At 41.0% G+C, this 12,038-nt stretch overlaps 1 protein-coding gene across 2 annotated transcripts in view; it reads right to left on the bottom strand.

Annotated features, from left to right (window-relative positions):
* Positions 1 to 12,038, bottom strand: part of WASHC5 (WASH complex subunit 5) — a 56,132-nt gene that overhangs the window by 32,789 nt on the left and 11,305 nt on the right. For both annotated transcript variants that reach the window (XM_069599882.1, XM_069599883.1), the window contains exons 7-11: positions 11,642 to 11,794; positions 10,095 to 10,208; positions 7,795 to 7,966; positions 4,455 to 4,582; positions 2,987 to 3,116 (exon numbers count right to left, since the gene is read on the bottom strand). In XM_069599882.1, coding sequence (XP_069455983.1) covers positions 2,987 to 3,116; positions 4,455 to 4,582; positions 7,795 to 7,966; positions 10,095 to 10,208; positions 11,642 to 11,794 — 697 coding nt within the window. The remainder of the gene's footprint in view (positions 1 to 2,986; positions 3,117 to 4,454; positions 4,583 to 7,794; positions 7,967 to 10,094; positions 10,209 to 11,641; positions 11,795 to 12,038) is intronic.

Here is a 12,038-nt window from a genome sequence, read left to right as displayed (position 1 = left end):
AGTTAAAAAAGCTGAAGGTTTTTTGTGTGTCATCAATGGGATAATTTCATTTCAATAAAAGCACTTAAAAGCTTATAATCTAAGTTATTTTAAGAACTGACATCTGGGTTCCCTGGTTGCTCAGTGGTTAAGGATCCACCTGCCAATGCTGGAGATGTGGGTTTGACCCTTGATCCGCAAGGATCCCACATACTGAGCAACTAAGCCCATGTGCCACACATACTAGAGCGTAGCCTCCACTTGCCAAACTAGAGAAAAGCATGAGCAGCAACGAAGACCCAGCATAGTCAAAAATAAGTACATAAAAGTATTAAAAAAAAAAAAAGATTTGACATAGAGTGGGAGGGAGGTCACAGAGGGAGGGGATATAGGGATACACATAGCTGATTCACTTTGTTGTATAGCATAAACGAACACAACACTGTAAAGAAATTACACTCTAATAAAAAAACTGACATGAAGAAAACTAGTTGCAAGTTTAAACTTTGTTTTTTTGGTAGGACCAAAGGACAGCTATGCTATAGAAGAAAATACAAAGAATTTGGAGTCTGAGGTGATGGTTGAGATCCAGGCTTTGTACCTTTGTTACTTTTGGCTAGTGATTACTTTTTAAAGCTTTGGTCTCTTGTATACATAAAATAAGGATAAAGATGTTTATCTCACAGGGTTGTAAGGATCAAACAAGAAGTATTTGTCAAAGTACTTCCTAAACTGAAATATGCTATACAGCCAGAAAAAGTAGAGTATATTGTTTTGAACGATCTTTGAAACAATGCTTGTATTTATAAGAACCTGCAGCCATGAAATTAAAAGATGCTTACTCCTTGGAAGGAAAGTTATGACGAACCTAGATAGCATATTGAAAAGCAAAGACATTACTTTGCCAACAAAGGTCCGTCTACTCAAGGCTATGGTTTTTCCAGTGGTTATGTATGGATGTGAGAGTTGGACTGTGAAGAAAGCTGAGCGCTGAAGAATTGATGCTTTTGAACTGTGGTGTTGGAGAAGACTCTTGAGAGTCCCTTGGACTGCAAGGAGATCCAACCAGTCCATTCTAAAGGAGATCAGTCCTGGGTGTTCTTTGGAAGGACTGATGCTAAAGCTGAAACTCCAATACTTTGGCCACCTCATGCGAAGAGTTGACTCATTGGAAAAGAGTCTGATGCTGGGAGGGATTGGGGGCAGGAGGAGAAGGGGATGACAGAGGATGAGATGGCTGGATGCCATCACCAACTCAATGGACATAAGTTTGAGTGAACTCCAGGAGTTGGTGATGGACAGGGAGGCCTGGCGTGCTGCAATTCATGGGGTCGCAGAGAGTCGGACACAATTGGACACAATTGAATGACTGAACTGAAAAGAGACTAGAATAGAGATAAATGTGCCTGATTTTAGACAACTTATCTGGTTAGATTGGTACTGGAGGTTCTTTGTTTTTTTAAGATACAATATGGTGATCTGTGAAACCTGTTGCCAATTTATATCATTTCATCAAAAACTGGTCAACTTTTTTCAATAGGAGGGAATAACTTTCATGATCTTCTCAGAAGGCTACTTCTCCTAAGAAAATTAATAACCACTAACACAGATGATATCTAAGAGTCTTGTGTTCCAATCCTGATTGGGTCTTCTTCACTGACACACCTGCCATCTAGTGGCACAAGAGGGGACCTGCAGACTGCTTTGAAACAACTGCGTGTGTGAATTCAGTTGCTCAATCTTCATGACCCCATGGACTGTAGCCTGCTAGGCTCCTCTGTCCATGAAGTTTTTCAGGGAAGAATACTGGAGTCAGTTGCCATTTCCTGCTTCTTGGGATCTTCCTGACCAAGGGATCGAAGCCAGGTCTCCTGCACTGCAGGCAGATTCTTTACCATCTGAGTCACCAGGGAAGCTTCAGTAGGAATAATAACATAATTTGGAAATATATTTTGGATTGACCATTCAGCATCAAATAAATCAACAAGAGCCAAATACGGTAATCATAAGTTTATACTGACTATGAATAGCAGAGTTACACTTTTAAATAAAAACCTATACTATTAACCAATTCTACTATATAATTAACTTTATCAGAAATAAATTTGACAGTTAAAACAAGGCTAAGAAAAAATAGTTTGTCACCTTAAAACTCAGAATGGTCTTTCAGGGGCAATTTGAAAGGATCCTATCTATACAATAGTTTGAAGAGATAGCACAATTTTCCTATAGGTATAATTTCCTAAAAAAGCAAGATCAAAATCGTCAAAGTTAAACCTAAGCTGTGGCTATGTTGGGCTTCTCAGGTGGCACAATGGCAAAGAACCCACCTGCCAATGCAGGAGCCAGGTTCAATCCCTGAGTCAGGAAGATCCCCTGGAGTAGGAAATGGCAGCCCATTCCAGTATTCTTTCCTGGAAAATCCCATGGACCGAGGAGCCTGGCAGGCTACAGTCCATGGGGCTGCAAAGACTGAGGGATTGAGACAGACACACACACACAAAGACACACATAGACACACACGTTGTTTCAAAACAGTGTGCATGTCCCCTATTGTGCCACTAGATGGCAAGTGCGTCAGATAAGAAGAAGCAAACAGGATTGGCACACAAGACTCCTAGGTATCATCTATTTAGTGGTTATTAATATTCTTGGGAGAAGTATCCTTCTGAGAGGATGATGAAAGTTATTACCTCCCCCAATGCAAATAAAATGACACACTAAAGGCACTAGCTTTGTATACTGTGGTGGTAGGTGGAGGATTATGACTCTAAGCCCCAGTTTAGCCCCCAATTTCTTATATCATATGTAAGAAACCTGAAGTTGAGAGAGAATATGAGATTTCCCAAGGGAGCACCAGGCTAGAGCAGCCAAAACTAAACTTCTGATCTTCATCAACAACACCCCGGCACACAGTAACATCACAATAATGACTTTTTACTCTGCTGGTTTCTAATAAACTGTGTACACATTTCAAACACACTGATGTTTCCTCTCCAGCAATTACCATTTTTCTCCACTCTGGTTAGAGGTTTGACTCCTGAAAAGACATCAGCAAGCTCCATCATCCGCTCTGAGCCCTCCTTCTTGTAATGCTCCCATTTGGCCTGCTTTTCTGAAAGCATTTGCTTGAACATCTATTGAAGAGACAGACGAGATTTACTGATTTTAAGAGAAAAATCCAGCTTAGGCAGTTTACTAAGAAAGCCTGAGTCAAACCCAGTTTATTATAAAAATAGGTACCTAAAATCAACATCATTCTGATGCCATCTCTTAAGCATCAATACTTACAAATTGTGGGGTAAAAAAGCTAGACCATCTCTCAGATGGTGGCTCTCAGACTAATTAAGGCAAAGTGAGTGTTGGTTCTGAATGAGCTTCAAGGTCTGCAGCTAGTTCCAAAGGCCACCTGATCCAAACTCCCAAAGTTTCTGTAGAACCTGGACACCCCCAGGTGTCTGCCATTCTTATCATGCCCATGTGCTGTGCTTAGTCGCTCAGTCGTGTCTAACTGTTTGCAACCCCATGAACTGTAGCTCATCAGGCCCCTCTGATTCTCCAGGTAAGAATACTCGAGTGGATTGCCGTGCCCTCCTCCAGGGGATCTTCATAACCCAGGGATCAAACCCAGGTCCCCTGTATTGCAAGCAGATTCTTTACCATCTGAGCCACCAGCGAAGCCCAATTATGCCCATGGAGGCTTTTTAAGGAGTAAAACCAGCACAGAATTTCCTTTTGTGAACTCAAATCCCTTAAAGTCCTTAGGTCAAGTTTGTTTAAATGCAAACTGCCACCTTATTTAGGCCTTTCCAATAGGTTTTCATGGCTTTTAAGATGAAGACGACTATCCTGCAAGGCCCAGCACTGGCTGGCTCCTGCCCACCTGTCAACCTCACTTCCTAACACCTTTCTGTTGTGTTCTCCCCCCTCCAGCCTGCTGATCTTTCAGGCCTGAACTGGCCAGGCTCTCCCTTCCCTGAGGGGACTGAGACAGAGTCCGTCTTCCCTGTGCAATGGTCTCCATCATGCTCCCCATCTCTGTCTTAGCTAACTCTGGCAGGTCCCTTTCTCAACGTCCTTCAAAAGCTCCTGCTGCCCTTCTCAGGGAAGTCATGAAAGCTAGGACAGGATCCTTTCTTTTAGGTGGAGAACTATGTTCCTTTCCTTTAGAGCATACACCTCAGCTTTTATTTACATTTTCATTTGTGTAATTCTCTGTTTACTATCCACATTCCTCATTAGACCATAACCTCCATAATCTGGGGCATTTTTTCCCCATCACTGTATCCCTAAATAACAGTAGAGACTAAATGCCTGTTAAATGTTTAATCTCATCCTTCGAATATAAGAATTATCTCAGACAGCTAGAATCTTTAGCTTGAATCAAAGACACAGGTACAAAAATCCTAACTGCTAAAAAAAAAAAATTAAGCATTAAGAAAAGATTTTGGTGGTCACTTATTCAGTATTTTTACCTCTTTGAGTATAAACTCAAATTGTGCAGTATCCAACAGCAATTGAAAGAGGATCTTGGGATTGTACCTCGAGTCTGTTAGAATCTGGTCCTTGATTTGACGAAGGCGTTTGTTGTTTGGGTCACAGGCTAGACATGTGGAGAAAAGAGTTTCCAATTTACTAAATGTGTAGAAAATACCTATAATAAGTAAGATGGATTCTGAAATACTTTCATTTCCCTTCTTTTAAGTATTTAAAAAGTAGTAAGAAAAATGCATATCAATGATGGATGGTAAAATAAATTGTATCTATGCTAGAGGAAGTACAATTGAACTGCTAAATAAAACGTTGAATCTGACATAGAATGTCATAGTGATATACTGTTGAATGAAAAAGAGCAAAGTGAGAACAGTGTTTCCAAAGTTTGTAAGTATCCTGTGGTTGGTTGATTATCGACTGTCTGTGGGTCAGTGCTTTTGGCACTAATGATGGGTTGAGCCTTTTGGCACTATTTCCTAAGTAAGTGGCCTCCTTGTGTCCTGTTTGAAGTTGCTTGTGTTGGGCACTAATCTCTGCCATTCAGCTATGGACAGGTGTGCAGAAAAGATTTAACACAGCAGGCCTGAGACTGCCATCTTCAAAAAGGCCTGTTTGCAAGGTTGGCTCTTTGCTGGCATTTGGGAATTTGGATTGTGGAAGGGTTCCCACCATTCTGAGAACTGATAAGAATGGCCCACCATGCTTTAACTCTTTGTACAAACATGTGCTTCATGATGTGCACCTGCTTTCCTTCTGGGAGTCTGGAATGTTGGTACCTGCCATGTAGAGGCTATCTTAAGGAGCACCCCCTGCCCCCAACAAAAACCACGGACACAGTTTCTAATGGGCTTCCCTGGTTGACATTTACTCATGCTGTCACAACTCATTGCGAGGGGAACCAAATGGACCCTGTGTGACTCCACTTGGAGAGAACTCTTAAGAGCTTGTGCCTCATTTCCTCTATACTTCACCCCAGGCACCTCTGCCCTGTGCCGATTGTGCTATCTTTCTGCTGTTGCAAATCATAGCCATAAGTACATATGCTGAGCCTAGTAAAGCATGGAACTTGGGACGTCCTTGGGGACCAGTGACACAACAAGAGGAGTAGGGTCACCACACAGAGATGTGGCACTTTTAAACCAGAAGAACCAGGCCTAACACCATTCTCATGCTCTTTGTAAAGGCATGACTGATACTCAGAGCTTTCTGGATTACCACCACCTAGACCTGGAGAGTGTATGGTTACTAGGCTAAGGTCACAAAATTAGGTGGTGATTGACCGAGGCATAAGTCACCAGATGTCTTGATTTTCTGGTCAGTGTATCAGTTGCCAAGATAAATCATTTCAAATAAAATAAACATGTTTAAAAATATATAGAATAAAAAATTATGCTATTTGCTGAAACTGATTTATGGGGTCAATTATTTATGCAAGAAAGGAAAAGAAAAAATAGGATAAGGCAAAATATTTACATGTAAAAGCTATTCAGACTGCAAATAAAGTCAAAATAAAGTTCATAGCCATTAAGATACCAGGTCCCTCACAGTTGCTCTAGTATCACCATGCTTGTTCAGGCTTTCTGAGCCCTCCTGCCGGCATCTTAGGATGTCCGGCATGTACAGAATGACCATGCTTTACAAGCACATATCACGGGTGTTTTTGGTGCTTCAGTTATGGTGAAGCTTGAGCAAGGTTATTTTATATATTGATTTCCAAGTTACTCCATCAGGAAGAGACTCATGACAACCTGGAGAAGGGCTCAGTTTTCATGGGAAACTGCAGAGTTCTGATTTACCAAGCATTCTCCAGAAGCCCCTAGGAAGAAATATATTGGAACTGATGACATTGATCACACAGAGACCATTTTTCGGCTTCAGGTTTGCCTAACTTAAAAAACAAAAATGAAACAGAAAAAAAACCCCACAACAACCAAACCTGTAATGAGTTCCATTTGTTTTTATATAAATTCTAATTCAACATGAAATCTGATCTTAATTTCCTTTCATTTTTGGAAGGGAACATCACTGCACATTAACAATTAGCTCCAGCAAGTTAACAGGAGGGAATATGAGAAACACGCCTTCCTTTTTGCACACCATGACCAAAACAGCATAAAAGCTAAATAAGCAGTTACTTTTCCCACATATGACTCACAACCAGATAGGCAAATCATTTGTTTCTGGTAAATTCTGAGCTTGTGCAATCAGATCAGATAATTGCCAGCTCAGAAATGGAAAACAGATGTGGCTGAAGATAAAAGCATAAAGCTCTGGCAAGCTGAGCCGGTACCTGGCAAGGGCACAAATCCAGGAGACCACTGGTTTCAAGAACACAGGCACGGCTATTAGGCACAGTCATCCGGAAGACAAAGAGGAGGCTGAGTCACTCACTAGAAACCCACAGTTGGCTTTATGATGGGATAAAGTGAGGGCTTGAGTTGTTTACATGCTTCTGAATGTAAGACTTATGGTAAAGATTATAAGCTGAGTCAATGTAGTAAAATTCTCAAATTAGGACAGGATTTTAAGTAAAACATAAACTTGACTAGTTAAAGATTAGTCCATGAGATGATTCAAAACTTTAGCCCTGATATTCATGCTGTGATTAAACGGGAAATCGAGAGAGGTCTAGGCCAAGAAGCGAAATGATGAAAAACAGAAACAAAACCGGAAAGCATGTCAAGCCACTAGATTTGTTACAGCAGCAATGAGAAGCACATACAAGGGCCAGGCCAGCACCTAGGAGCCAGATGTGTACAACAGACAGTTGGTGGGATCTGAGTCCAGAGTCCAGAACAGGAGAGCAACATTGCTTGGGGTGGAGGAAGGCTCTTCATGGAAGGCAGGAGCTGACCAGCCCTTGGTACGATTTCACAGTAAAAAGCAGAAAAAATTCTAGACTGGAGAAGTGACCAAAGAAAGGACAGAGGGAAGGACAGAAAAATGTGGGCCCGCTTTGCTGAGGAACTGGCTAGATCAGGGTGCTTAATTAAGATAGATAGGTGGGAAGGCTTTATTCTACCTGTATCCACAGCAAAACTTTTTCACGGGTAGACATCTGATCTTCCCAGTCTGACCACTGATGAGCTCCTCAAGCCTGGGGAAGTAAGTGTCCTCATACTCCTAAGCACCTAACAGGATCTGGCACAGGGGCTGTTCAGGTGGGCCACTGCTTTGACCAAGCTGACGCAAAAATGACCATTTTACAAAAGCAACTTGATTCTCATTCAAGGGCTAAACCATTTGGCATCATGCGGCAGATCAGGGTTTGGCACGCCTATATACGGAGCGACACACATGGTCACGCCTTTTGTGTGTTACCAGAGTCCGCCGTATGGAGCATCAGCCAGCGGATGGCGACGTTCCCATCTCTCAGGCAGTTCAGAAGCCTTGGGATGTTGTCCAGAACCAGCTCCTCCCTCAAGTAACCTTCTTTCAGGAACTGCTGCACTTGTGTGTGCACCCTTTCTCTGACAGTAGCGTATCTGCTTGCCTGTGAAAAGGAAAAGAAAACTTGAATAACATTTCAAAGAAAGAATCACCTTGAAAGTGACTCATATTCAAATGAACCCCTGGATAAATAATAACATTCCTACATGAGACAAATAACATACAGGCTCCAGAATCACTGCAGATGGTAACTGCAGCCATGAAATTAAAAGGCACTTGCTCCTTGGAAGAAAAGCTATGACCAACCTAGACAGTGTATTAAAAAGCAGAGACACCACTTTGCCAACAAAGGTCCATCTAGTTAAAGCTATGGTTTTTCCAGTAGTCATGTACGGATGTGAGAGTTGGACCATAAAGAAGGCTGAGCGCCAAAGAATTGATACTTCTGAACTGTGGTGTTGGAGAAGATCCTTGAGAGTCCCGTGGACAGCAAGATCAAGCCAATCAATCCTACAGGAAATCAATCCTGAATATTCATTGGAAGGACCGATGCTGAAAATGAAGCTCCAATACTTTTGGCCACCTGATGTGAAGAGCTGACTCATTAGAAAAGACCTTGATGCCGGGAAAGATTGAAGGCAGAAGGGGATGACAGAGGACGAGGTGATTGGATGGCATCACTGACTCAATGGACATGAGTCTGAGCAAGCTCTGGTGATAGTGAAGGACAGGGAAGCCTGGTGTGCTGCAGTCCATGGGGTTGCAAAGAGTAGGACATGACTGAGAGACTGAACAACAACAAAGGCAAGCGGTTTATTGAACATCTGGGGTTTCTTTATTTTTTTTAAACTTGTTTTTATTTGGCTGCACTGGGTCTTATTTATGGCACGCTCCAGCGTGGGGCAAGTGGGATCTAGTTCCGAGACCAGGCCTCCGATATTGGGAGTCACCAGGACCACCAGGCCTATTGGCCATTTTTGGAAAAAGCCCTGGACTTAGAATTGAGAGGCAAACATCTAGAAATACTGGTGTGACTTTGGATTTAACCTCTGAGTATTGGGTTCTTCAAATGTAAATTGGAAAACCGGAACATTTTTTTCCTGCCGTTGCTTCTCTTAACTTGGATGTAAAGAGACACAAAGGCAGAAGCTAAATTGCTGTTCTACCTATTATTATTGACGAAGGAGCTAGAGCAGAGCAGAAACACTCAAAAGATGAGTCTGTACACATAAGAGCTTAATAAAATACACCTCAGAGCATCAAAACTGACCAGCCTTGTGTGGAAATCTGGTCACTCTGCTTTCCTAAACCAAGAGTTGAATGGCAAACACCATCAACCTAGTCAGGTTAGTTTAAAATAAGCACAAGATGTATCATTAGAAGCCTCTTTAGAACTTGCAATGTCACGGGTGAGAAGATGCGATTTTGGAAAGGATTTTTAGTCATGAAAAATTAATGCTCTGAGGCCAGAAAGCATGGAAGCGCCACTTTCTGTAATATATTTCTGGGAAATATGCCCAAATTGAAATTATTCTGTGCATTATTTATGGAATTCGATTTGTTTGAATAAAACATGCTGAAGTTCCTTGAGTCAGTGTCATTCTATCCACACTTGGAAACTCAAAAACTCAGACAGCCAGGTTGAGGAAGACCATCACTGTTGAGAAGTATCAAGTATGTGCCCCAAGAAAAATATTTTGATTCTTCTGTTCACTTAGGTATTTCCTTCTGCCTTGGTTCCCATCAGAGAGACAGAATGTAGCCATTTCAAATTTAAGGAGCTAACTGTCTTTATTTTGGTCTTGGTGCTTACTTTACACACCAGAAATGATGAGTGTAAATTACAGTGAAAGGGTTGACTGTCTACATCCAGTTACCATCTTCAACACTCAGTCCTACTGATGAAAACATTAAAATTCTAGCTTCTCGGGAAAGGAGCTCTGTCCATGAGGACAGTCTTTAAGAAGAGTACATGAAGTCACCCGGGGCCAAATGTCACACTAGCTCCCCTCAGGGTGTTGAATCTTCCTCAGGACCCAAATCTCCCATTTATAAAGTTAAAAATCTATAATTGTCTGTTACTTCAATGTTCAAAATTCCCCTTTCATTAATCACTGCACTAAAATGTATGCAGGCATCTTCCAAACCACTTGGGAAATCTACTTAGCTGATTTCCCACCCCATTACATCAAGCATGTAGTTGAGAACCCTCCTGATTAATCAGAACCTACCTGTTCTCTGACATTTGAAAGGTCCAGGGTGTTGTTTAAAGCAGTTTTTGCAGCTTTGTAAGGTTCCCAAGCATCTGCTAGATTAACCGTGATCCCCATGTAAATACTAATTACCTGAAAGAGGAGACCTTTATTCAGTATTTGTTAAACACCTACTCACTCCAAGGCAAGGGGCTGAGAAAATAGAAAGTTATAGGAGACATCACCCACTCCTTCAAGTTTAAATGCCATTCCAGTGAAAAACCAAGACTTTTCAAATATACAGGGAAGTGATTTTACTTATGAGTGCTTGGAAACAAGAATGACTATTACATGCCGCTATTAATGAGAAAATAACAAAAACAAGGTTTTCTTTTCAAACTGCTATTTGTAAGATTCCTAGATGAAGAAAAATGAAAGGGGAGAAAAAAGCAGAGACTCTGACCAGAGTGGTTTTCCCAACTATTTTCACTTCACTTTAAGCTCTTACAAATCAAACTAAACTTGTCTCAAAAATTTTTGTGAGAAGAGTGGCATTATGTTTCACATTTCTTTAAAAATTATATACAACCCCTCTTTATCCCTATTAATATTTTTCTTTAAAATTCTTGGCAGTATAGTATTAATCTTTTTGGCTTTTTATGGGCATATTTTTAAAAACTGCTTTATTTTCAGTGTGCCAGGGTGTCTATCAGGAATGTATCTTGTAAATATCATGTAATTGGACTTTGACCTTCTTTAATGGTAAAAGTGTTTCTCAGTATGGTATTACAGTCAGAACTTCTTTGTTAAAACTTAGGCAAATGAAGCCAGACTCTCTCAAAAGTTTTCCTCGTGGCTACTCATCTCCCAGGTAATGGGTATGATTCATTTGTGGACAGGAAGCATCATCTTCTAATTGTAGGCTGTTCTTCTCGACAGTAAAGCTCCTCAATCAGGTCCCTCATTACAGACAGTCTGTGGCTCAATAGTTGGTAAGGAGTGAAATAAAATCTGGTCCCTGAAAATGTGATCCAACTCACTATGCTTTGTTCAAACCTCTATGCGCAAAGAAAATGCATCATGCATATTAAGTACACTGTCAGTTTTAAACTTTTAAGAATTAAAATATTTCTAAGCAAAATATGTTTAAAAAGTTATAAGCTCATCCCTACAGTAATGTAAACCTTAAGGGCCCACATTAGCTTACAGATAAAACTTATAAAAGCACAATCCCTATTCACAAAATGACATTAGATACACTCTGCTGGTTTAGATTTGTAAGACAAACGCTTACATAACTTAGTTGCACTCTCAGTAGCTAAAGCAAGATCCATTTTAACATATGGTTATTCTACTTTGAGAGTATTCACTTAAGAAAACAAACACAAATAGGTGCTTCAGGAAATTTTACTGATTCATTCCTTCATGCTATGATTTGTAATATTCTCAGCATACTTAAACTAATTTTACTTAAGGGAGTTTATGTCTCATTATTTCAACATTAGGTTTATAGGCCAAAGGATGGAAGAAAATCAGTTCTCCAACAAGTTTATTATAGAGAATGAAAGACTAATAGCAATACTTGCCCAATTATCTGGAAAGTATTTGTCCACTATCTCTCTCATTTTTGCTTGATGGGTATGAAGAATGGAAGGTTCAAAGTAGAGAATCACATACAGCATGGCAGCCTGATTCGCCAGAGCTGTGCTGCGATGTTCTGGCAACGGGTACGCTGAGACCTGCAAGGCAGAGACCAGACCCAGGGGAGGTAGATGTTAGTGACAGCTGAATTTACACGTGCCAAGTAAATGACCAGTTCTAAGACACATGAACCTCTCAAAAGTCCATCTCCTTGAGGATCCTGGGCACTGGAAGCAATTCTCAGATTATGGCGCCAGTCACCAGGACCTTCTTCCCATCTCTAGCCACACGAAGGTCTCTTGAAGGTCTCTTGACAGTCACCTGACTTTGCTGCAATTCTAA

The sequence above is a fragment of the Ovis canadensis genome, chromosome 9 (genome assembly GCF_042477335.2).
Source record: "Ovis canadensis isolate MfBH-ARS-UI-01 breed Bighorn chromosome 9, ARS-UI_OviCan_v2, whole genome shotgun sequence".
NCBI classification, from domain to species: domain Eukaryota; kingdom Metazoa; phylum Chordata; class Mammalia; order Artiodactyla; family Bovidae; genus Ovis; species Ovis canadensis.
This window is presented reverse-complemented; position numbering and strand designations above follow the sequence as displayed.